General features: G+C 32.1%; 1 protein-coding gene across 3 annotated transcripts in view; it reads left to right on the top strand.

The window, feature by feature from the left end:
• LOC148278816 (uncharacterized) overlaps positions 1-24,540 on the top strand; it is a 115,170-nt gene that overhangs the window by 50,347 nt on the left and 40,283 nt on the right. For all 3 annotated transcript variants that reach the window (XM_088230880.1, XM_088230879.1, XM_088230878.1), the window contains exons 3-4: positions 13,275-13,403; positions 15,822-15,936. In XM_088230880.1, the coding sequence (XP_088087006.1) occupies positions 13,275-13,403; positions 15,822-15,936 (244 nt within the window). The remainder of the gene's footprint in view (positions 1-13,274; positions 13,404-15,821; positions 15,937-24,540) is intronic.

Here is a 24,540-nt window from a genome sequence, read left to right as displayed (position 1 = left end):
CTGAAATCAGCCTTTAAAGATACTGAGGTGGAAAATTCCTAAGAATAGTTTTGATAGAAAGTGTGTAAACTAACAATTTTTAAAAAATGGTGACACGAGTAGCAGTAAAACACAAGGCGAGCATGACTGATCAATTTTCCATCTCAGTTTATGTAAAGACTGATTTCAGCGAATAATAGCTGATTAAGTGCTACTTTTATTATATTATCAAAAATTCTAAGAGTCTAACGCAGTTTTTAGTTACTCAAAAACCAAAAAATCACCTTTTTAGAGTTTTAATTTTTAGTTGAAAGTTCAAGTCTAACTCGCTGAAACTTAAAATTCTGCATTTTAGGTCAAAACTTTTGTAGCTTTCATCAATATTACGAAGCCGATTATTTCATGAGTGAAAGAACAAAAAAAATCCTTAAAAAACCTTTCAGAAATAAAAAAAAAAAACCGGTCCGGTCGAAAATTTTCAATAATCTATTAAAAAATCATAACTCAAAAACTAGGCAAAATCGCGGAACATACATGAGGGTGATTCGAATACCCCTCAATATGAGGCACCTACATTTTACCTTTGGACGTCGCTTCTCCGGCCACCCTGTATTTCACTTCTCGTTTTCAACTAGATGAAGTTTATATTTGCTTAGTCTATCTTAAGTTAATTTAATATGCAACTGCTGAAGTCCAAAAGATTAAGTAGTTTAGACAATCCTGATTTAGTCTTTAGGCATATCATATGCATTGTTATGCTTTTCATTAAAATAGGTGCTGATGGTTTTTTTACGATCAAACTGATTTTAATTTTGTAAATTTTATGAATTATTGAAAATAAAACATTCACGATTTTTTGACCTGGTAAAGTAACAATTCATGTTTTTTATTACGGAAAGCAAAACAGAAAGAAAAAAGTTTTTATTAGATAAATTTGTTGCAAAAGAGAAGGAAAACATTTTTGTGAAGGAAATGTGGAAGTACAGGGTTATGACCTGTCATTGATTGGTTTAAGTGGCTACTTTGCACGCTGTGCTTTGCCTGTGTTTAACCATCTACATTTTCTCAACTCTTCCATTTGTTGACTGTTGTGAAGTAAAAAAAATGAAACCGTTATCATGCGGATTAGATTCATCCAGCTGAACCATTTTACCTACATACTAGGCAACGCCAACGCCTAAAATAAAATTTTATATTTTCATACTTCTTACGCCAGTTAGTTAATTCAACAATGTTTGTCGATTTGTATTTAAATTTATTATAGAGACACAATCAGAAACGGCTCATGTCTGTGAACTTGCCTCGACTCGCTAGGAAATCCGTGTTGAGTTGGGGCACTTACAACGCATTTATAAACATACATACTCGTACACACATGCATACATATTATGATATTAATGATCTTAAAAATCTCATAGTAGTAATGTTATGGAAACAAAACCATAGATTATGGTGACCAGTACGTATTTATTTATTTATTATGTAAGTCCAAAAGGCTTTATAACAGGTACAAAATTAAAATTCAAGTGTTTCATGTTATAGCAGTTAAAAATGTGAGTAGTTCTCATATGTGGGTAATAAAAATAAATTAATATGGCCAATTGGGAAATATTACGATGTTTATTCTTTTAACATTTTTTTATTAATAAAGGTCTATGAAATACTGTAGAGTAAAAAAAATGTTATGTACTTAATTTCAGCGAAAACAGTTCATTGCATCGGCCACACCCCGAATACGTTACGATTCGGATAAATTTTGAACTTTGTTAGTGACCGTTTATATTTAAATAGAACATCGTTTAGAATCTTGACGTCACAATTGCCAAGGCCAAACATATCACGTTTTTGTGGAATTAGATTTAAAAAAAAAATATTTAAAGAGTTACGTATGAAATCATTTATGATTTTGAAAATAAAATTATTAAAAAAAATCTTATTTAATCTAATTTCACTATTTCAGTACAACCGTCTTGGCAGAGAGGAAAAGAATCCGAAATTAGTTTTATAATTTCCCAGAGCAAAGACAGGATTGGTACGCAAGTTACGGCGAGGTACATTAAGGTTTATCGGAGCAACGATATTACGGGCATCGATACAGTTAGATATTAATATCCGCAAAAATATCAAACCAGCCAAAATCCTTCGGAATTCTAAACTAAAGATATGAAAGTACTCTAGACAATCATAATAGTTGATTATGAAAGTATTTGATTCGATTCTAAATATTAACGATTTTAAAAATTTACGTTCTACTGATTTAGTCTGCGTTATATGAATATTATAAATAGTAGATCATATTATAGAATTAAATTCAAGCAAACTACAAACAAATGATTTATACAATGTAATTGCAATTTTTGGGCTTTTGAATGGCTTAGATATTCGCAAAATAAATTTTCAGATTTTGGACGCTTTTTTTGAAATGTGGTCAGTGTGATGGTTGAATTTAAGTTTGTTATCAAAAAGTATCCTAAGATCTTGAATTGTCTCGAGGTTGATAAAACAAAGTTTCGCGATATAAATTAACAATAAGACAATGTTCCGTGATATAAATAGCCTTTACTGCTAATAAATTTAATCTAATAAAAATTGGCTGACATGTTGCCAGGTAATCAGCATTTACCATTTTCCTAACACATCTTTTTTTAAATTTTAAAATCAACTGAAACATTTGTGGAGTTTCCCCAAAAAACAATCCCATATTTCAACATTGAATATCTTCTTCTTCCAAGTCAGTTCCTCAATGCTGAGGATCGTGATCACCATGAGCACTTCTGATTAGTCTGTTTCACTCCAGTTTGTCCTCAGCCCAACGAACTGACTCATCAAATTTTAGCCCCGTAGCCATCTTTATTTGGTCAGTCCATTTATATGGGATTCTACCCCGGCTTCTCCTTCCTTCAACTCGGCCAGACATTATTGCCTTTTCTAGATAGTCTGGCTCATGTCTTGCAATATGTACAAAGAAAACAGTATCCTTCTCAAACACACCACTGATAGACGAGTTGTAATATGGAGCTCTTCTAGTATCGATGCATTCATCCTTCTGGCTGTCCCAGGCACACGCAGCCTTCTCCAACACCACATCTCGAATGCATCAATCCTCTTCCTCTCGTAGGCACGCATTGTTCACGTTTCAGCCCCATATAGGAAAACGGAGAATACCGGGGCTTCTATCAATCGCTTTTTTGTGTTTATTGATATACCACGATCTCGTCAAATCATCTTTAAACAATTCATTGCTTCTTTGACCATTTGAATCCTGCGACCAATCTCAGGTCTGCAACTGCCGTTGTCGGAGATAAGCGAGCCGAGGTACACAAAGTCATCTATCAGTTCAAGGTATTGCATCTGTCTTGTCCGTAGGCGACTGCCAGCTCTGTCTACAATCATTAGCTTTGTCTTACTTTTATTTATTTTCAAATTGAATATACATATGCATAATAAGTGGACATAACACATTAATTGATTGCTATTTTATTCAGTTTGTCTAAAACAAATATATAATTAGTTATTTTCGCGACAACAGTCTTCACGTGTTCTTTTCCGTTTAATAATAATTATGAATAAGATTAATATTTTTTTATGCTTGTATTGAATGCAGCATAAATATTTTTTAAATAAACCAGAAGAACACATTTTTTCCTTACCAATACCTTCACTAAAACAATCCCTCTTATAATAAAGAGGTTAAACGTGACCGATGCCGATGGCTGAATATTAATTTATGAGTACAAGCGGGTTAAATATAAAGCATTGCCATGTTGAAACTGCCGTGGCTGGCCATGTACTAACGCGTAACACAATATTACTTTTTACAAAGGGGTGCTATGCGGTTTGTGTGCCCATTAGATGCATGTTTGCAATGGCGCTCAACTATGGAACACACTTAATGCATTACTTCGTAGTACTTTGCGTCGAAAGTTTATTTAGGTTTGAGGTAAAAGCGCCATACATTATTGTAAGTACTCATTATTCTTTCACGATACGCCCGCAGCTAATATTGTTTAGAGCTGTTTAAAATAAAATACTTAATACTTAAAATTAACGATATTTTATGCACGTTTTTAGACGTGAATTGTGAATTGATACATTATCAACAATGTTTTGAGTATGTCCAAATGCTTGCAGACTGGCTGGATTTCCTCCCTAGGGAGTTATTCATATTTAAATTTGTTGTAACAGAGAAAAAAAACTTTTTTGAGGAGGGAATATGGAAGTCTAGGCATTTACAGGACTTGTCATATGCTGGTTAAAGTGGCCACTTCACCCACTATGTAACATTCACCATTCTGCCTATGTTTGAACGTCTACATTTCCTCAACCCTTCTATCTGTTAACTTTTGTGAACGCCTGAAAACAATTTTCCAATTTTTATAATTCCTCTTTTACCAGGTAGTTAATCCAACAATGTTTTGAGTATGTCCAACTGCTTGCAGACTGGCTGGGTTTCCTCCCTAGGGAGTTATTCAGATCTAAATTTGTTGCAACAGAAAGGGGAAAATATTTTTGAAAAGAGAATATGGAAGTCTAGGCATTCACAGGGCTTACGACCTGTCATTGGCTGGTTTAAGTGCCTATTTTACACACTATGTAACAGTCACCATTCTGCCCATGTTTAAACATCCACATTTCCTCAACTCTATTTTTTTTCCTAAATTCTACTAGAATTCCATACTAGAAACAACGCTCGTAATCCCATAACTTTTTTTTTACATTGAATGTAACATGCTAGTTTGGGGAAATATTTTAGTAAAAAAACACCATTTTAAATCAATATTTCATGTCAACCATGCCGGAAATCGAACCCGATACCTCTTACATGGCAGTCATACACGCTTACCACTTCACCATGAGGCCGACGTTAATAAACAAAGGAATTATTAAGTTATATTATTTCATAAGTTTTGTTCTTTCTTGTAAACAGTAACCTAATACTGGCGGAATTCAAAAGTAAGTTTTGCTGCCAGAATAAATAAATTTTCATCGGGCTTTCTTCTGCGTAAGTAAATTAAGGTTTATCAATATTTGTCAAAGCTAATGTGAGGGGGAAGGGGGTACAATCAATAAGGGAGCAAAACGAACACGAGTAAATACTCTAAATTTCGTTTCATAGTAATTACTTATTTCATCAATAATGCGTGTTTGATGTTTGAACGAGTAAAATTACTTGGCACACAATAATTTTTCTTTTGTTTTCAATGAGGAAGCTCGCATGTTTTTTATATTAATTTGTTTATGGCATAGAATTAAGAATAGTCCAGAAACCGCATACAAGCATCAAACAGAAGGCGACTAAACTACTCATAAATGAGTAGTTTTACGATTTGACCCATTAGTTTCTTTGTAGACGTCGCTCAGTACGCAACTCCTGATTTAAATTCAAGTATGCGGTTTGTGTTCTTTTGAAGTGTAGAAATACTGCTAGGATGTTAAAGAAACAGGATGCAATCACATTTCATGTGTATTTATCAAATGAATGTGTTTGTCACAAATGCATTTCTTAAAAATTAAATTATATTTCCATCTGTCAGATTGTCGAAGAAACAAAATAGAAATTTCGTAAGTGTTGCCAGAGTAGTAAATTTTTTAACCCTACTTTGCTCATCTAATGCAAGAACTTATGAAAATTAGACCTCGGATTAAACAACGCTATGGGGGACATTTGAACGACATTATCTTTAAAATACTAAATGTTATTTAACATGATATAAAAATATCCATTTTATGTAAAATAAAATATGGACACTCACTACACCAACATGCAAATACGAAAATTCGCTTTTACCTTTATCATCACCGTTGTATACAAAGTATTTACAAAAAAACACATAAATATTTTTAACTTAATTTTAGTTCATGTCACTCTGCGTGTAATTGATGTGTTTTTTCGTAATTACTTTGTATACTACGGTGATGGTAAAGGTGAAAGTGTATTTTAGTATTTGCGTGTTGGTGTAGTGAGTGTCCTGACGAAGAGTCGGGTACGTCTCGAAACCGGTAGACATAAAGAGTCGGTAAATGGTTAACTACAAATATTTACTAACAATAATTAAAATGTTTGACCACAAAGTTAATTGCTTTGAACATAAATCTATCATACAAAAATTTAGGTTCTGTATGTTTGTGGCCGCAAATCTCGTCGAATCATCGAAAGTTATCAATGAATTGACACAATTTTTTTTACAGAACATTGCATTTTAGCAGAAGAGTGTTTCTACATACTTTTTATCTGGAAGTTTTAATGGAAACGGTACATTCTATTCTTTGTAAGTTTTGTACCTTAAAGCTAAAGGCTGGAAGTCACATTTTTTGCAAAACTAAGTTATGAATGTATTTTTTTCATATATTCAGATTCTATTAATGCTCAAAACATTGGAATCCTCCAGTATACCACTACTTAAATAGCTTGTTCTAAACCACCAGCAGTGCAGTACTCATTCTTTCAACAAAATTTAACAGTTTGCTGGTATTAAAGCAGTGGATACCGAATAAATTCCACAATTTTTATAACAAACTACGTCTGACGCAGTCAGAGATTTTGCGCAAGATTAAGTATTTTTGTCATAATCAACCGTACTTTACCATTATGTCATTTATTTTGTCGTTAATTTCATTATTTTACTTTGCTTTTTTTCACATACTGTTTACTTTCAATGACTGTTTTATCGCTATTAATATCATGTCATTAAATTTATATTTACCCGTTATTTTCATAAATAACCATTTTTTTTAATTAATGGCAGGTAATTTGATGTTTTTGTCTAACACAGTATTATAAATACAATGTTTTTCATTTAATATTCTACATGACTTTTTATAATAAAGTCCAAGGAAGAATTAGGGCGCCGGCCGGGCGGTTAGAACAAAAAACATTGAAGTCCCACAATTATTTGATAGATCATACTTAAAATGTTCTTTTCTTGAATATTCTTATCAAAAGCCTATAAATCCAAAAAACACCAAAAAAATGTGTTTTTGTTTCAAGGGATACATTTAAAACAGTTTTACAACTTTAAACCGCTCTCCTGAACAAATAACCAAATGCGACTTACAGCATTTCAGCTTTAAGATACAGAATTGACTTATAATTTTCCATCGTAAACCAGTATTGAATGATAGTTCTATACAGTGCTGCCATTTTATCAGTATTAACCAAAGTTACAGTTTTTTTCCCTATAATTCACAGCATAGTCCCAGCAACGCGAATTAAGCAATTATTTATCTCTAAGAATGTATAGTTGCTAAGCTATTTTTATTTACTCTTCGCATAATTAAAATCAGACAAAGCCACAGCAAAGCGTGGCCGGGTTCAGCTAGTAATGATGTAAAAAATAAGTGCTTAAAAACAAAGCTGTTTAAAATTAAATTTTGATTTTAAAGGTCTCTGTTTGTGGTAGGAAAAAGGTTTTTCAAAAATAACATGGGGATTTAATATTTTAAAATCAAATATATATTTTTTACAGTGTATATGACCACTTCGCAATCACTACACAACTGAGTAAATTATATTTGATAGTCGGCATTCTGAGCACGCGCACAAATTAAAAAGTGTTTTCAATTCAAATCTAGTGATTGCCTGTAAAATATCTGCGAAAGAAATAAATAACATTTCGGCATTGTTTTGGATTTGGTTTATGAATTTAAATGCGAAAATTATCATTCAAAAGCTCAACATTTTTTGATCAGTTAAAACCGATACGGTAGGCATTGCTTGGCTGGGAATTTATCAAAATAAAGTCAATTTACATAACAAAATGGCGGGGAACGTGAAATAATTTTTCATTTCCAATAAATGAAATATATTATCAACATTCATTTTGGCGGTTCATTATGAATTGGAATTTAAGATTATTGAATTAAATTAAACCAAACAAAAGCGAACCTATTCGTTACTTTATTTGATTAATGATTTTTTTTATTTTTATGCGTTTTATATGGTTGATTACGTATCGCACCAACCGACCAATCTAGCTTGAACAGAAATATATATTTTAGAGGTATGAATAAAATAACTTTGTTTTATGAATCAGTTTTTATTCACAGAACCGAATGGTTTTGGATATTAAAAAAAATAAAAAAAATAATTAGTTAAACTTAAGTCAAAGCCATATTTTCAATATTTTCCTTATAAAGTCTAACCCTACATTAAAAACAATCACCCCCTCCTTCCCTACCCTACCGCGCCATTAACACAATTACCCCATTCTCCTTATCGACACCCACTAATCTGTTCACTGTTTCTTTTACATGTGTATGTTTAGTTATTATATAACCCTGAAGAGGGCAACGTGTCATTGCCGAAACTAGTCGCTTGTGTGAATAAAAAGTGGTTCATAAAACAAAATTTTATTTATACCTCTAAAATTTAACAACGAACCACAAAGTAAGGGTCGGACACTGCGCCGCACCGGCTCACGGCGCATCGGCGCATCCGCTCAGCAGGAACGGTTAATGTTTCTCAAAATATTCGTATTACGGTTCGTATTCAAACATACAGATTTTTTCTAGATATAAACTGCGAAAGACGTATTCTTAATAACAATAGAAGAATACCAGAGCAGAAAAATATTTAATTAAACAACTAGTTTAAGGTGAAGTCGGCTAGCGACCAGCAGTCATCATGCTCCAGACAAGGCTAAAAGAAAATATGTGCAGCTTTAGCATATATGCAAGCAATGCCGCACTGATCCAGACTCAGTCTAATTAAAAAGTGGCAGTTTTGACCTGGTGAGCGTGGTTTTCACTTTAGATTCTTAGTATTTTTTAAATTAATTTTATTCCAACAAAATGGCTACATAGTGCAGAGCCAATTCTACCATATAAACATTAACATAAATATAAACATAAATATACATATAAACATAAATTTAACAGTAAACATAAATATAAACATAAAACAAAATTTTATATCTGCAGCACTTATGGTGGTCTTAGCATATCCCGCCATCGCTTGAACAACAGTGAATGGATCCATCCTGCAGTGGCTTGGAGAATTTCATTATTATAACTTTTTAGGCGTTTCCATAGGCTCCAGGCTCTTTGGCGAAGTAGGGCAGCGAAGGTGTTTACCCGTCCAGCTGTGCAATCCGAATATTTGTCTGTATGAATTATTATACGTATCGCGTGCGCCAGCACTGAGATCGCAAAATTCTTTATTTATTGTTAAATTATGTAATATGAAATTGTCTTCGTTATATTTTTAAATAAGTATGTAAATTACGTGATAGCAACGCATTCTCTACTCCTAAGAGAGCGTTTAGAATCCCACTGCTGGTCTCGATATTTTGAGACTAGCATCGAGGCTCTCGATATGAAAATATTTCCAGACTTTCGAAATTTCTAGTCTCTAATGGAGGCCCTTATCCTGAACCTCTGTCTTGAAAATGGATTTTATTCTAATACGCTCAACCAAAATTTTAAACATCTGTGCAATATCTTCTTCTTCAGCTTTCTGTCCTCCAGTGCTGGATATAGGACTCTTCCATATCCTTTCATTTTTCTGTGTCGGTTGCTACATGCAGCCAATTTTTACCTCCTATAGCAGTTATGTCGTCGGACCATCTTTTTTGAGGTCTTTGACTTAAAATTTTCGGGGTCCAACATGTATCGCAACATGTCCTGCCCATTGCCACTTCAGTCTTGCCACGCGATCCATGATATCCGTTATTCTGGTTCTGTTCTTAATTTATTCATCTTTTATTTTTTATTGTGCGATATACAAGTTTATATTTGGTTTTGTATATGTATATTTGCGTGTTGCTTGTAAATTATCAAATAAACGAAAATATCGGACTGGATTCGAGAAGTCAACCTTGATATAAATGAATTCTGAACGTGGACATAATTGACGCGTAATGTCAATTTAGTATGGCGTTTGGCTATTGATTTTACGATGCGTAAACTGCTCTATTCCTTGAGCTTGCTCGTAATAAAATACCTATTTGGGTTTCAAGGATTGTGGATTTCATGTCCTCAGAATAGACACGTTTCATGGCCAGAAGTAACGCTGCTCCAGTAATCAAACAGAAATGGCGCACTGCCAATACTAGTGATATGCATAACCAAATGGTGTTATTAATCATAAGTAATTTTATAGACCAAAATAACCCAATAATAACTCATAATTGATTATTGAGACATTTGATATGATAGATATTTTAACTGAGAATATTTTGATAGGGGAATATGAATGTTTATGCTTATCTGTTTATTGTACTGAAACTCTCATAGGTTTTTTTATTGATTCAAACATCAATTATGAAGGTTTTTTTTTATACACCGAGTCCTCGATTATTATTGGCAGTTAACGGAGTTATATTTAATAGATAAACGTAACTTTTTTTTACAATTATAAATTAACTAGCGGACCCGACAGACGTTGTTCTGCCTGAACATTGGCTCGCCTGCACCTTGGAAAAAGAGTTTTTATTGATAAGTAAATACCTAGGTACTTGTTTATGATTGAATTCCAAACGTAACAAATATTATTATTCAATTATTTCAATTAAAGGGGGAGCCTAGGTTGAATTCCAAAACATAAAATATTTAATTTTCAAATATAGTATCTTATTACAAATGTTAACCTCGGCTCTTCTCACCAACAAGGGAGCACTTTATTCATAAATGCGATTTTCAAAACAATTTACTGTCAGTTAACATTATTTTAGTGTTACTGAAAATCAAGTTAAAGGATATAAAAAAAAAGAAATTATAAGAAATGTAAGGAAAGAATCTGATTGGGATCCATAAAAAGCGAATATGTTGTTTGTAAACATTCAAAAACAAACTTTTTTTAAACACAAAAAATAACATCATCCCATTTTTTTTGTATATGCATTTTCGCCGAACGCAACCCTGGTAGGTCGATGAAAAAAATATTTTTGCTTCTAACCTTTTTCAAAGATTCGATTAAAAAAAATAATACCGACGAACACGCACAGCGCAAAGATCTACAGTTCAGGTAAATCGGTTAAGCCGTTTAAGAAAAGTTCACTGACATCACACGTATAGACGAATTATATATATAAAGATAAGGATCTACAAAATACTTTCGAGAAAAAAAAAATTGTGTATGTATAAATTAATGTTTTTGTTATAATTTTTATTAGTAGTATTATTCAATCATATGCTTGCTTCCACTTTCTATTATGTTGGATTTCAACAAAAATCCGGGTTCTTGGCCTAATAGAGTTAGGGATACGATATTTATATTTTTGTAATATGTATATTTTATGAACAAATAAAATAAAAATAAATTATCAAGCCAAATAACTCATATTTTGTGAAATGGGTTATCATTTACAGATCATTTCATCTGTGAAACAACATTCGAGTAATTTGTACAAATAACATAAATATTCCAGGGTTTTGGTTCAATCATAATAGTTCAAGTTTAACATACTACACTGTCAAATAAGTACACGGAAATTTGAAATAAAACACAAACAACTTATCAATCATCTAAATTTATTATATCCCCTTCAAAATAGGCCCCTTCTGAGGCAATACACTTCTTCCAACGAACAATCCAATCATCGAAACACTTTTTAAAGCTATATTCCGGGATGGCCTTCAGTTCTCGTTGCGAATTAGTTTTGATGTCTTCAATGCTCTCAAAACGGGTTCCACGAAGTGGTAATTTGAGTTTTGGAAACAGGAAAAAGTCACACGGGGCCATATCTGGAGAGTACGGTGGTTGTTCGATGATATTTGTTGAATTTTTGTTCAAAAACTCGTTCACAATGATCGCTTTGTGCGCTGGTGCATTATCGTGGTGCAAAATCCAACTGTTGTTCCGCCACAAATCTGGTCTTTTGCGACGAACATTCTCTCTCAAACGCCTCATAACGCCAAGATAATATTTTTTATTGACGGTTTGGCCCTCCGGTAAAAATTCCGAATGAACAACACCACGAATATCGAAGAAAACGGTCAGCATCACCTTGATTTTCGATTTGCTTCGGCGCGGTTTTTTCGGTTTCGGCTCATTTTTGGTGCGCCATTCTGATGATTGTTGACTTGTTTGCATGTCGTACTCGAAAACCCATGTCTCGTCACCAGTTATGATGCGTTTGATGAACGTTGGATCGGAATTTACGCGTTTAAGCATGTCTTCAGCCACCTTACTGCGATTCACTTTTTGAAGAAAATTCAGATCTTTTGGCACCAATCGCGCTGCGACTTTCCGCATACCCAAAACATCAACCAAAATATGACGAGCGGTCTCATGAGACATGTTCATTTCTTGGGCTATCTCTCGCAAACTATAATGACGATTTTTGAGCACCATTTCCTTTATTTTGTCGACGTTTTCTTCAGTTGAAGAGGTCGAAGGCCGTCCTGAACGTGGCAAATCGTTCACTTCTTCTCGCCCCTCTTTGAACGATTTATACCAATCGTAAACTTGAGTTTTTGACATGGTTGAATCACCAAATGTTTTTTTCAACATTTCCAACGTTTTGGCACAAGAAATTTCGTTTGAAACACAAAATTTCACACAAACTCTTTGTTCGATATTTTTATCCATAGTAAAAATCGCAACGCACACAAAAGGTTGACTTGTTCCTAATGACGCCGTAACCAAACTAAATGACACATAGCAATAAAAATTCACAGAATAGTGGCTGACAGTTGTGCCAACCTGGGAAAATTTTTTTTTTTAATATTCTCAGAGGGAAAATTTAAAATGAGAATTTCCGGGTACTTATTTGACAAAAGGTATATACTTGAAGCATTAAGGATGGGGCACTAATGAGTCTACTTATTCTACTAGAACTAATTTATACTATTTGTACCACTCAATAAATGACAGAAATGAATCTACTTATATTATTCAGACCACCTTGAACTATTTGTGCCACTGAAAATATGACACAAATGCGTACACTTATTTCATTTTAACCAAAGTTTAATAGGAACAAAATTGTTTATTTATGTTTTGAGTAGTCGTATAAGTGTAATATTAACACCATTGATGCAGGCAAGACAATTTCAACAGAAATGCACTTGTACTGTTAAGTCAAAGATCTAACAATCTAGATAAAATCCTTTGGACTCTACTCAAAGTATTGATTACAAATTTTATTTGTCTGTAATTTAAAAAATATAAAAATCTAAATTCGTATTTTTGCCAAGATAAGGTGTACCGCAATGTGGATGCTAGGAATGTGTGAATAGAAAGAAAAGGTTACCGAGAATATCAATGTCGCTCGGCCCTTTGGCGGGAGTTTGCCGAAAGTTTCAGGAGCCGGAAACGGAAGACAGCGAATGATGGAAGGTCCTTATTGTTACAGAGGACCCGCTTCAGTCGCACAGGGCGCTGAAGATACTCAAGCCTGGCGCTGACATGTCAGGAAATTACTCCTGCGTAGTTTCAACGTTTGATGACGAGGACGACAAATCTAAAACCATGCTGGTCTTTAGTAAGTGTTTTTAATTTCATTTATAGTGTATAAGTTTTTTAAATTAAACTGTAAAACATTTTGTGACACTTGTGTATGCTTAGTAATGAGGAAGTTCAGTGTATTTATTTTCGTTTTTTATTTGTTAACAGAGACGTTTACGGTGACCAAACCGGATATCCTTCAAAGCTCTCATATCATTGGATGGTTCACATAAACCTGTGACCTTATTCAAAGTAGTGCGTTTTTATTAAAATATTTTTAATTATTTTTTTCGTACATTTTCAAGAAATTTTGCCGTACAATATAATGCTGTAATTTTAATCGCGCGCAAGAAAACATTTTTTGTATCCGATTTCCCGTAGGGCTGAAGTTCCTCATTAAACGCGTGTTAGCTTTTCAAGTATCTTGCCCACTGAGTACTTCGTATGAACCATTTAATATACGTCTTTTTGTCAAGACATCAATTAAACCGACATGCAAAACCAACTATACACCTTCACTATAATTGTTGCAAAAAATATAAAACCAAAACGACATGCATTTTAATGAGCAACCCTTATATGCACAGATTCGGTTATAAAAATATTTTGTGTTGTGGGAGAAATAGTTGAAAAAAGAGGAAAGGGCGTGAGTTTGATTGGTATCATCATCATAATCATTTCCATTCTAGGGCACTGCATTGGTACACCAATCGCAGCGTATCTTGCTCATTTTTGTAACATGAAAGTAAGGTAATCAGTCTTACGCTTAGGTATAGGTATATGGTGACCATTACAATTAAACATCGTACAATGGGCTATATTGAACGGTTATTTGATTATTGATTAAAGGAACATTATTTTTCAAAGCTTTCCTAATGTGAAATATTTCCATGTTATTTCCTTTTAATCATATATTATTTGTATGTAAGATTTTCATCTGTTTTTCATTTCAGTGCATTTAAGGGCTGTTTATTGAAATGAAAGTCAAACATGTTGCGTTTTTGTAAAGAATAATTTCTTTATTTAATTTTTAAAATTATGTAAGAAGACATTTCTCCGCAATATCCATATTGATTTTGAAAACACAATTAATTTTCCTAAATCCATTCCACGTGTTTTTATCGATATTCATAGCATGTGGTATTTCCCTATTACCTACGTTTTTTCTTGTTTTAGAATTAAGTCGATAAACTTTTATTTGTTATTAGTTTTGCGCGATCTAAACGATGTTTACTTTTGTACACTAATTTCAGGGATATTGAAAAAAAAATAAGTAAAAAATGATAAACCATTTTTGTGTTCGCATCATAAATAAAATAACAAAATATATTAATCCAAAAATGGTCCCATAATGCAGGTTTAATAATTAATTCAAAGAAAACCAAACTTATGCACATAAGATCACCGAACTATAAAACTCACACAACACCGTCAATTTTATCATATAACTATACGTGTATCCATAGTGATATTATGCAACCGTGCATGTGTGAAAATATTGAAAATATTGAGCAGTATGTTTATTTGGGTTTAACTATAGATTGTAATTTTAAATGGGATGTACATATTAGAAAATTGTGTAAGCGATTAAGTGCAATAAGTAATAGAATGTACATATTAAAATATTATGTCCCTGTTAATACTTTACGAATTATTTATTTATCTCTCTCTGAATCAATTATACGATACGCCATAACTTCCTGGGGGTTATCAAGCGAAACAAATATTAATTTTATTCAAACCTTGCAAAATTCTATGATCAAATTGCTACTACATAAAAACGTATACCGCCAGAGACACAATATTTCAATATCATTAGCGTATAAATCTGTAAATAAATTATCTGTTAGGGCTCTTCTTTGGTACAAACCAATTTGTCAGCATGCGTCGCACTCCGAGTATAAACTCAAGTTGGTACATGATTACAACACCAGGTTTACTAGTATGGAAGGGCTAGCTGTTCCTAGATACTGCAATAAATATGGCAAAAGGACGCTGCAATACAGTATACCTAAAATATTTAACATGTTACCAAACAATATTAAAAATACTGAGTTAAATACAGGAGTGCGACGTTTGCTGAAATTATGGATATTAGAAAAAAGTTTTTTGTATTAGTGATAGTTTTTAATTTTTCATAACGTAATCTGTAATTGTTTTTCAAGTAAAATTATTGTTAATGTAGGTTAAGTGTAAATAATCGATGTAATTTATAAGAACCTGCTGACGAGTTGTATGTATGCAACTCAGCAGGACTTTAATTTAAGACTATTTTGTAAATATTTTAAAAAAATAAAAATGATTCAGAAAAAATATATAAAATGGATGATATTTTTAATTTTACGCTTATATTTTCGATCCTCTTTGAATTCACTATTGTTTAAGTTTGTCTTTGATATCTCTGTGGTGAGTTTTATTGATTTTTGCTTTTCTAATAAATGATTGTGTTTTCCAGCCCCTGGAAAGAATTTCCAGTTAAGACAAGAGAAAAAAGATGCCGATTCTGTGAAACTGGTTTGTTTTGCAGAAAATGTTTTCCCCCAACCAACTATATCCATCATTTCACAATCGTAAGTAATCTATTCTCGCTATGCTTGTGTCCGGAAAGAAGAATGTTTATTGTATTTACTAATAGGAATGTCTTAGGTGAAATTTTTTAAAACGTGTCAAAGTCAATAAATGAGAGTAATCAATAAATTATTATTCAATAATTGAGACTATTTAAAAAAAAAATATATATTCATGAAACATACAGTACAGTTACATACTTTTATATTTTACACAGCTAAACTTAACTCTAATGGACCAGTGAAGTTTCCATACTATTTAATAATTAAATGTACGGTAAAAGTACAAAAAAGAGAAGGAAAAAAAAAGTAAATGAAAGTTTATTAAAAATTTTAATTAAAATATATATTTTTTTAAAGTTTGTAGTTAGTATTTACAAATAGAAATGATATTTAAAATGAAGTATTTTTTTTTGTAAATGTAAGAATTAAATTAAAGAGTAAGAAACATGCTCAGACATAAAAAAATAAAAAACATTTTCAAAAAGACACCTTTTAAAAAAGGAAAAACACAAATATACACATACATATTTTATGGGATTCAAAGAAACGATGAGAAGAATCTTTAAATGAAACTGCTAGTCACAACCAGCTAGTCATCCATCTCTGTTATCATATTGTATGTTTATATTTGATTTTGATTTTTTTATATTTTTACAATAAACATAATAATAAAACAGAGTATTGAGAAAATAAAACATAATAACATAGCAATGAAATACATATTAATAGAAAAATAGTAAACAAAAAATCCCACAAAGGTATGGCCTGCTCGTGGGTATACAAGAAAATGTTATTGAATTTTTGCTCTTATAATAAATAATGGACAGTTATAATGTTTTGGTTAACATAAGAAAAAAAAATAATCTGTAAAACACAATATGGTATTTTTTATAGTAATTAAAAAAGGAAATGAAAAATATTTAAAAAAAAACACGAAAATATTCCCCATTATTAAAGGGCAACAAAATAAATCATAGAAAAAAAGAGTTCATTTATTTAGTTTGAATCCAGGATAGTGGATATGTGAATGGATGGACTTCAAATTCTTGAATAAATAAAAATAATGAAATGTACTTATTTTAATAAGTTGTACATTCAAATTTGACTCCCAGTTTGAACACTTTTACTAATAAACAGTATATACAAAAGTAATTTCAAAAACAAAACGTTGTTATAAAATCCAGACGCTTTTTGATGACACTCTATCTACCTATATGATTGTTTGTTTTTAACAAAAACCATCGCCATTCCACAAAACGATGCGATAGAGCCAGCATCCCTAATCTTTTTTGGCAACTCATTTAACATCTCGAGTCCTTTATGATGCAGGTTGTTTTGGGGAGTTTGAAACATTTGCCTCCCCTCGTAGGATAGCGATAAATTTATGATTCTATTCGATGAAATCTTTCAGTGATTATAATATAATTGTATATTCTTAATCAAGTTTCTATTATTGAATATTGTTACTTTTAATCAAATTTCTCTACTGAATTTTGTATTACTGCTAAAATAGCTTAAATGAAATTTTATCAACTACCTTTGGTTTAAAATCTTCTCCGTATATTGCTTTTTCAAATTTTAAAGATTACTTGCTATACCTGTTATTTTTTCGTTTTTCTCTGCTGCAATTCTGTATTTATACTTTAAAACTACTTTTAATTACTTATATTGTAAATGTTTATGAAATCTATATATTGTTGCTCTTACTATAATGTGTCATTAATTTTGATGATGTTTTTTTTAAATTTACTAAAGTTTATTGTCTTATCTTATTTCATTTAAACATTATTCTCATCGTTTCTTGGAATCCCATAAAATATGTATGTCTATATTTATGTTTTTCCTTTTTGAAAATGTTTTTTATATTTTTTTACATCTGAGCATGTTTTTCAGTCTTTATTTTAATTCTAACCTTTTAATTACTTTTACCAAAAAAAATGTTCATTTTTAATATTATTTCCATTAATTTGTAAATACTAACTAAAAACTTTTAAATGACTTTTTTTACTTTAATTTAAATTTTTTAACAACTTCCATTTATTTATTTTTTCCTTCTCTTTTTTGTACTTTCATTGATAACCTTACATAATATAATAAATATATAATTTGGAAACTTCACTGGTCCATTAGAGTAAAGTCTTACCGTGTAAAATATAAAACTATGTAACCGTACTGTATGTTTCATGAATAAAAGAAAATAAAAAATAAATGTCGCTTAGTAACTTTTTACTTTCCACGATATATGTACAAATGAAAATGAAAATTTGTTGGTGACTTTTCTCCCCCAAATAACGACAGGTTAATGTATCGTATAAAGAAGAAAAATGAGTATATTTCAGGGAAATATAAAGTTTCAGCTCAGTCAAGACATACTAAATATTTGTTTTCCAGATCGTCAATGAACCAAAATATCTAAAATGCATTGCACGGCGCTACAGACCGGTACAGTACACTAAACTTCGCAACAAACAACTCTCTCAGCTTGGAAACAATTTCTGTATTCAGAGTTCATGATATATGAATAAATCCTTTCGGGGTGGGTGTCCCCCCGAGGTACTTTTGGTTATTCGGGAGTGGCGTGGGGTTGGTTCGTATCAAATACATACATAGGAGGTTCTCAGAATCGAGAACATGTTATTGAAAAGTTTAATATTTTTCTTGCCACGAGCTAAGCTAGTATGAAAACGAAAAATTTGATGTATTACGATGTTTTGTATTGCTGGGAACCTCAAAGAAAGAATATATATGTTTTCTCATATTTAAATTGACAGAGTTCTTTTTCATATTCTCCCTTAAGCTAACCCTAATATGCCAACGCAAAGGCATGTTTACATGGCCATGATTTGAACTTAATTTACATTGAAAACCACATATTTATTACATTTATATTAAAAATAAGCTTCAGCTTAAAGCTTCTTTCTCTTTTCCGCATTTGCTCTTAAATTAAACACGTGGAGATATCCAAACGTCTCTAAGATACTATTACCAGTCACCTGTTTAACCTCTTTCTACATTAATCCCACGTCACTATATCCCACTATTTTTCATAAAATAATTGCCATAAACAAAAAAATAGCTTGCTCATTTGGAATTTAGTAAATTGTAATAGCTGCCGAACATTAATGATACATTTACAATGTTAAAAAGCACATATTTATAACGTTTATGACATATAAAAATATATGAAATGGATTAAGAATAAGTAATTGTATTTTCTAAATCAATACGGATATTGTGTAGAAATGTTTTCATACATAAATGTAAAAAAGGAATTTAATAAAAATACGTTGATAGAAAAACGCGACGTGTTTGGCCTTGCTTGTTGTGACGTCAAGATTTGTGATAATGTTTTAAACATATCTCAATAGCCAAGAACCAATAAACATGAATCGTGACATACTAGGGGCGTGACCAATGAAATGACCGTTTTTGCGGGAATTCAAAATTATTAATAAAAAAATAAATTTTATCCTACAAATGACTCGCAATTTTTTTTTTGCTGAAGAGCATTTCATAGACCTTGATTACTTAAAAAATGTTTGAAAAAATATGTTTCCCTATTAAAGAAGATGTACCATGGATATCATTCGGCCATACCAGTTTTTATTAATTTTCTTTATTCGTAATACATTTTGTAAATATGCAATTTTCGTATAAAAAAGTTTGATATATATTCATATTTTTGTACCCATACCCAATAAGTTTAAATAAATAAATAAGAAGAAGGTACAATTTTACTGGTTTATTAGCGCATGAAATAAAAAGAAGTACGGAGAATTTCAAACATATAGCACTCTCTCTAGTGAAGAGAACCATTTTGTTATGAACCTATTATTTAATATTTAATTATTGGTAGGTTAAGATACTGATTAGGTAAATAATGTAATAAAACATTATTTATAAAACCTGTTATTGCTCAATCAAACCAAGCCCAACTTCTCAAACAGTCATTAAATTTTAAATATTTTTTTTTTATTTGTCAACACTTTTAAAATCAAATTTTACATACTCGTATGCACGAAGTAAAATAAAAATACCAGAAATATAAAAAACGGGGATATCATCAGACATTTTCTTCTTTCACCGTTTACCTACCGGAGGTTGGTGACCATTATTTTGAATCCATCACGATTCTGGGCAAGTCTAATCAGCGCTGCTGCATCCGGCACACAGAACCACTATCTAAAATATCAGATCCTCGATGTTCTTTTCCGTCCCATACCCCGCCAGCCCTCTATTATTCCTTCCATAATAAGAGCAAACTTCTCATTGCGGAATATGTGACCAAAGTGTGAAACATTTCTTCTTTTAACAGTGGTCAGTACCTCCGTATTTGTTCATGACGCTTAAAAACGTTTCATTGGAGACTCAATCAGTCCATGAGATTCAAAAAAATATTCTTCACATCCAAAGTTCGAAAGCCTCAATGTTCATTCATTCATTCATTTATTTATTCACATATTTAGAACATTACAGAAAAAAGACCCAATTCATTATAAATACAATAATAGATTACAAATTACAGTAGATAGTTATGTTATTAAAATAATATAACAAAATGTAAAAAGAAAAATTCAAAGTTAGAAAGTGCTTTCCTAAGGGAAGGCCCACTGTCGTGAAATATGTCGACATCCGAGGCGATGCGATTGAGTAGCAAGATTGCTCTACTAACCGGCATAACCATTGGTTCTGCATCGCGGTAGGTAAAAAAATCGATGCTGTCTTTGTCGAAGATAGTTATCAGGTACGAACAGACCTACACCCATCAGAATTTCTGAGTTATATATGCGACCACCGATCACCTGGAAAAAGTGAACACCCAAATGAACGTCCCTCCTCCTCCATAATGACTGATAGCCTAGCATCCCCAGTAAAAAGTCGGTTGGGAAGAGCCAAGGATAATATCCACACTCTTTTAGGTACAGATAGCGCAGAAATTTTTTCTGCACTCTCTCCACCATCAAAGAGTATCGAGTCTCATGTGGCGACCAAATAATGGAACTAAACTCCAAACGACTTATTACCAAGGAATTATACAATGACCTCATAATCTGAGTTTTAGAAAAGATCTTGGCATTTCTAAGAACAAAACCAAGCATTTTTTAAGTTTTTAATCTCAGTTATCTTTTAATATGAAGATTAAAAGATAACTGAGCATCAAACAACACCCAGAGATCTCTGGACGTCGAAGCCCTTTCAAGCCTTACTCCGTCCATGGGTGATTGTTGTGATTGTTGTGACATGAATGTTGTTCATCGTTAAGACTTTAAGAGTCCAACCCGCTCTATACAGCAATACTGGCAATACGTTAGCTACTGTTGCTCTCCATCTTGTGTATAGTCTCAGGCCTGACATTTGCTGCTCTTAATAATAAATATAAAAATATTGAGTTATGCCGAAAATGCAAGTTAACTAAATTAAATTTTGAAATTTGCGATAAAAACTAAATTCTGCTTCTTATTTTATAAAGTGCCAATTTAAGGTTAAATTATCATTACGTTTTCAAGAAACAAACTTTGTTCATTTTGAGGAAAATTAAACAACTTTTTTAAGTTGAACTTTTTTGGTGCATCTGGCCCTTAATGGTCATTTTCAACTGGAAACTAACGCGTGTCAAATAACTATATTAAAGCATAGGAACTTATTGTGATAAAGCGGAAAATAAACCTCGGAACTTCAATTGTTTGTCTGAAAAACCACCACATGATCATTATCTGATGTTGTCAAGACATAAAGATGTAGCTTTTTTTGTTAATATTTATCAAACGTAAACGTTTTTTTTTGCTCCACAACAGGGCAGGAAGCCCAATTACAGTGGTGAATTACATCACAGAACACCCAGGCTTAAGAAATATGATATTTTTGATTTTTTGCATTCTCATCGGAAATCAAACCTGGAACCGTGTGTGAATCAGGCGTCTTGACCCTGCACAACGGAGGCCGCTTACCTATGTTCTTGTCATTATACTCTTATTTTCTAAATGATATTTCATGAATGGAAAACGGTGTTTCAATGAAAGCACCCTCCACTTTCTCGAAATAGTTGTAGGGTCCATAGTCCATAATCAATGACACACGTGTTAAATTAGTTCACCTGAAGTAGGCTAATGAACGACAATGCAATGTCATCATTTTCTATCGAATTCAATACATACGTAGAGTGCAACTCTATGAGTATTGCACATGAAATCTAAGGGCATCATTCTGCAGTACATTCATATCGTCCCTACCATGAAAAAATGAGCTACAAAGGAACGTCGTCTATAAAGAGACCATAGGACGCAAAGCCAGACAGTCAGCCCGTTCAGTCAGTCAGCGCAACAAGTTCAGTTCACTTCAATCCAGCTCGACGACGTTACTCAGTTCCAGCATGTAGTTCAAGTGTAATCGCGTCGACTCCTCATCTCCATTACTCACGCGCTCTTCAACAAAGTGTCGTATATTTATTCAACATGCAATAAATCAGCATTTAAACCGCAACTCGTGTCTTCACTGTCAATCTCTAACTGGAGTAGGAACTCCAAACATCAACTACTTAAATCCTACTTAGTTTATAAAAACATGTATGTTTTTTCAGTTTTGCGTATTCACTATCATTTTTTTTAAAAATGACTAAGCAAAACTTTGATATTTCTTTACAATCAAACCACGATAAAAACGAAACATAGAAACTTTTCATTGCACCACTAACTGCAGCGTTGTCAATTTGTGATCAATCAAATTCACACGGTCAGTACAATCACCTTTCTCTAGTTTCCCGTTGTCGGTCGGTTCCATGACAGTGAAGGAATACAGTGTTTGTTCCAATTTGGGAATGCGGCCATACGTCAAAGATCCTGCTTCGAAAAGAAAGAAGAACGCAGTTATACGAGAGTGTTAGTTACCAGTGAACAATGGACATGCACCGATATGATTTTTGTGCTCTAACTCACCATAAATAGTTGACTATGGCCCCTAGTATAGCCAACTAGCACCTAGTACCGAGTATAGCACCTGCCGCCTTGTAGACACGCCATTATGCCATACATTTTCCCCGACAATAGAGCTCTCACAGTTTCAGGCGCACTCCATTATCCTGCTACCCTGATACTGAAATAAATAAGATTTATATTTTGACGAAGAATTTCTCCACAACGGAGTTATTTTTATATTTAAATTTATACGAGTCATACGCTCACAGAACCAGCTACACTAAATTTTATGAATGGGTTTATTTCGATTTTCCTCTGGAACCATATCGCCATTGAAGGTAAAATATTTCAAATATGCCAATATACACGCTCTGCTGAATAATAGACATGCTCAAATCAAAGCATATGTCGCACCTGAGCAATAATAATAACACAAGTACAAAGTTGTCGTTTTTGAATAAATTATGCAGAAGTGTTCTTAAATTAATTTTCTTTCCGCAGATTTAACGACCTTATTTTTACCAATATTTATTTTATTTTATTTTATTTATTTTATTAAGGAAAAATAACAATTGTTATATAAGAATACAAAATATTAACAATAGTACATACATCCAGTTGAAGTTTTTCACAAATATAAAGATAAAAATTATATATTATAAGACATGAGAAAAAAAAGAGCTCGTAAGAAGGTTAAGGGATGAGGAAATAGAGTGGAGGAGTGGAGGAGAGGGATTTTCATAATATAGTTGACCAATTCAAAATTTTTCAAAACATAATTAAAGGAACATAAACTTATTACACAATGACAAATATTTCATTTTACAGTGTTTCAAAAAGTTTTTTTTTAAGTCACAAAATTTTGTTTTAAAAATATCTAAATGGGGACAAAGTAAATTAAATTTGGAGCAGCTACGATAAATAAACGAGTTTTGAACATCATTTTTTTTGGGCAATGAATTATTAAAAAAATGAACTTGTCGTGTTGACTTTGCGGGACAATTGATTGAAAGACGCTCCAAGAGATATGGACTATCGATAAAATTATCAAAAATTTTGAAGAGGAAAGACAGATCAGAAATGCTTCTACGTTTAGTAAGGGAAGTTAAACTATGAAAGGAAGAAGAGTCTTCATATGAGTCAAAATGAATTTTATCTAGTTGTGATATATAAATTGTATATCGAGGATTCCAAACAACAGATGCAAACTCAAGATGGCTGCGAACGTATGCATTATATAAGATTTTGAAGGATGCGGTTGTTTTGAATGGTTGAGTGGTGCGTATAATAAAGCCCAGATTTCTGTAAGCCTTATTTATAGACGCCTGAATATGGGAATCAAATAAGTTTTTCATCCATAATCACACCTAAATCTCTCAGCTCGTTTTTCCGTATTTATGATTTATAAAGTGAATTATTTATGTGACCCTTATATTATATTTTGTTTTTTTTTTTCAATGTACCTATGATTAAAGATATACTACCTGTTCTCCTTTCAAAAACATTTTTCTAACTTTTAAATTTTTATATGGCTTTTGATAATTTATTTTTTGCACAATATGTTAGCGTGCTTATTAATATCGTGCTTAATTAGCCATATGAAGCCACTGTGTTTTAATATGTACATATAAACTTTTAATGCTTTTTTTTTCGTTTATCTACTGTTTATTCATTTAGGTATTTACATTTGAAT

The sequence above is a fragment of the Micrasema longulum genome, unplaced genomic scaffold (genome assembly GCF_059751315.1).
Source record: "Micrasema longulum isolate JH-2025_06_02 unplaced genomic scaffold, ASM5975131v1 h1tg000824l, whole genome shotgun sequence".
Lineage (NCBI taxonomy): Eukaryota > Metazoa > Arthropoda > Insecta > Trichoptera > Brachycentridae > Micrasema > Micrasema longulum.
The sequence above is the reverse complement of the archived record's forward strand: the minus strand, read 5'-3'. Positions and strand labels throughout refer to the sequence as shown.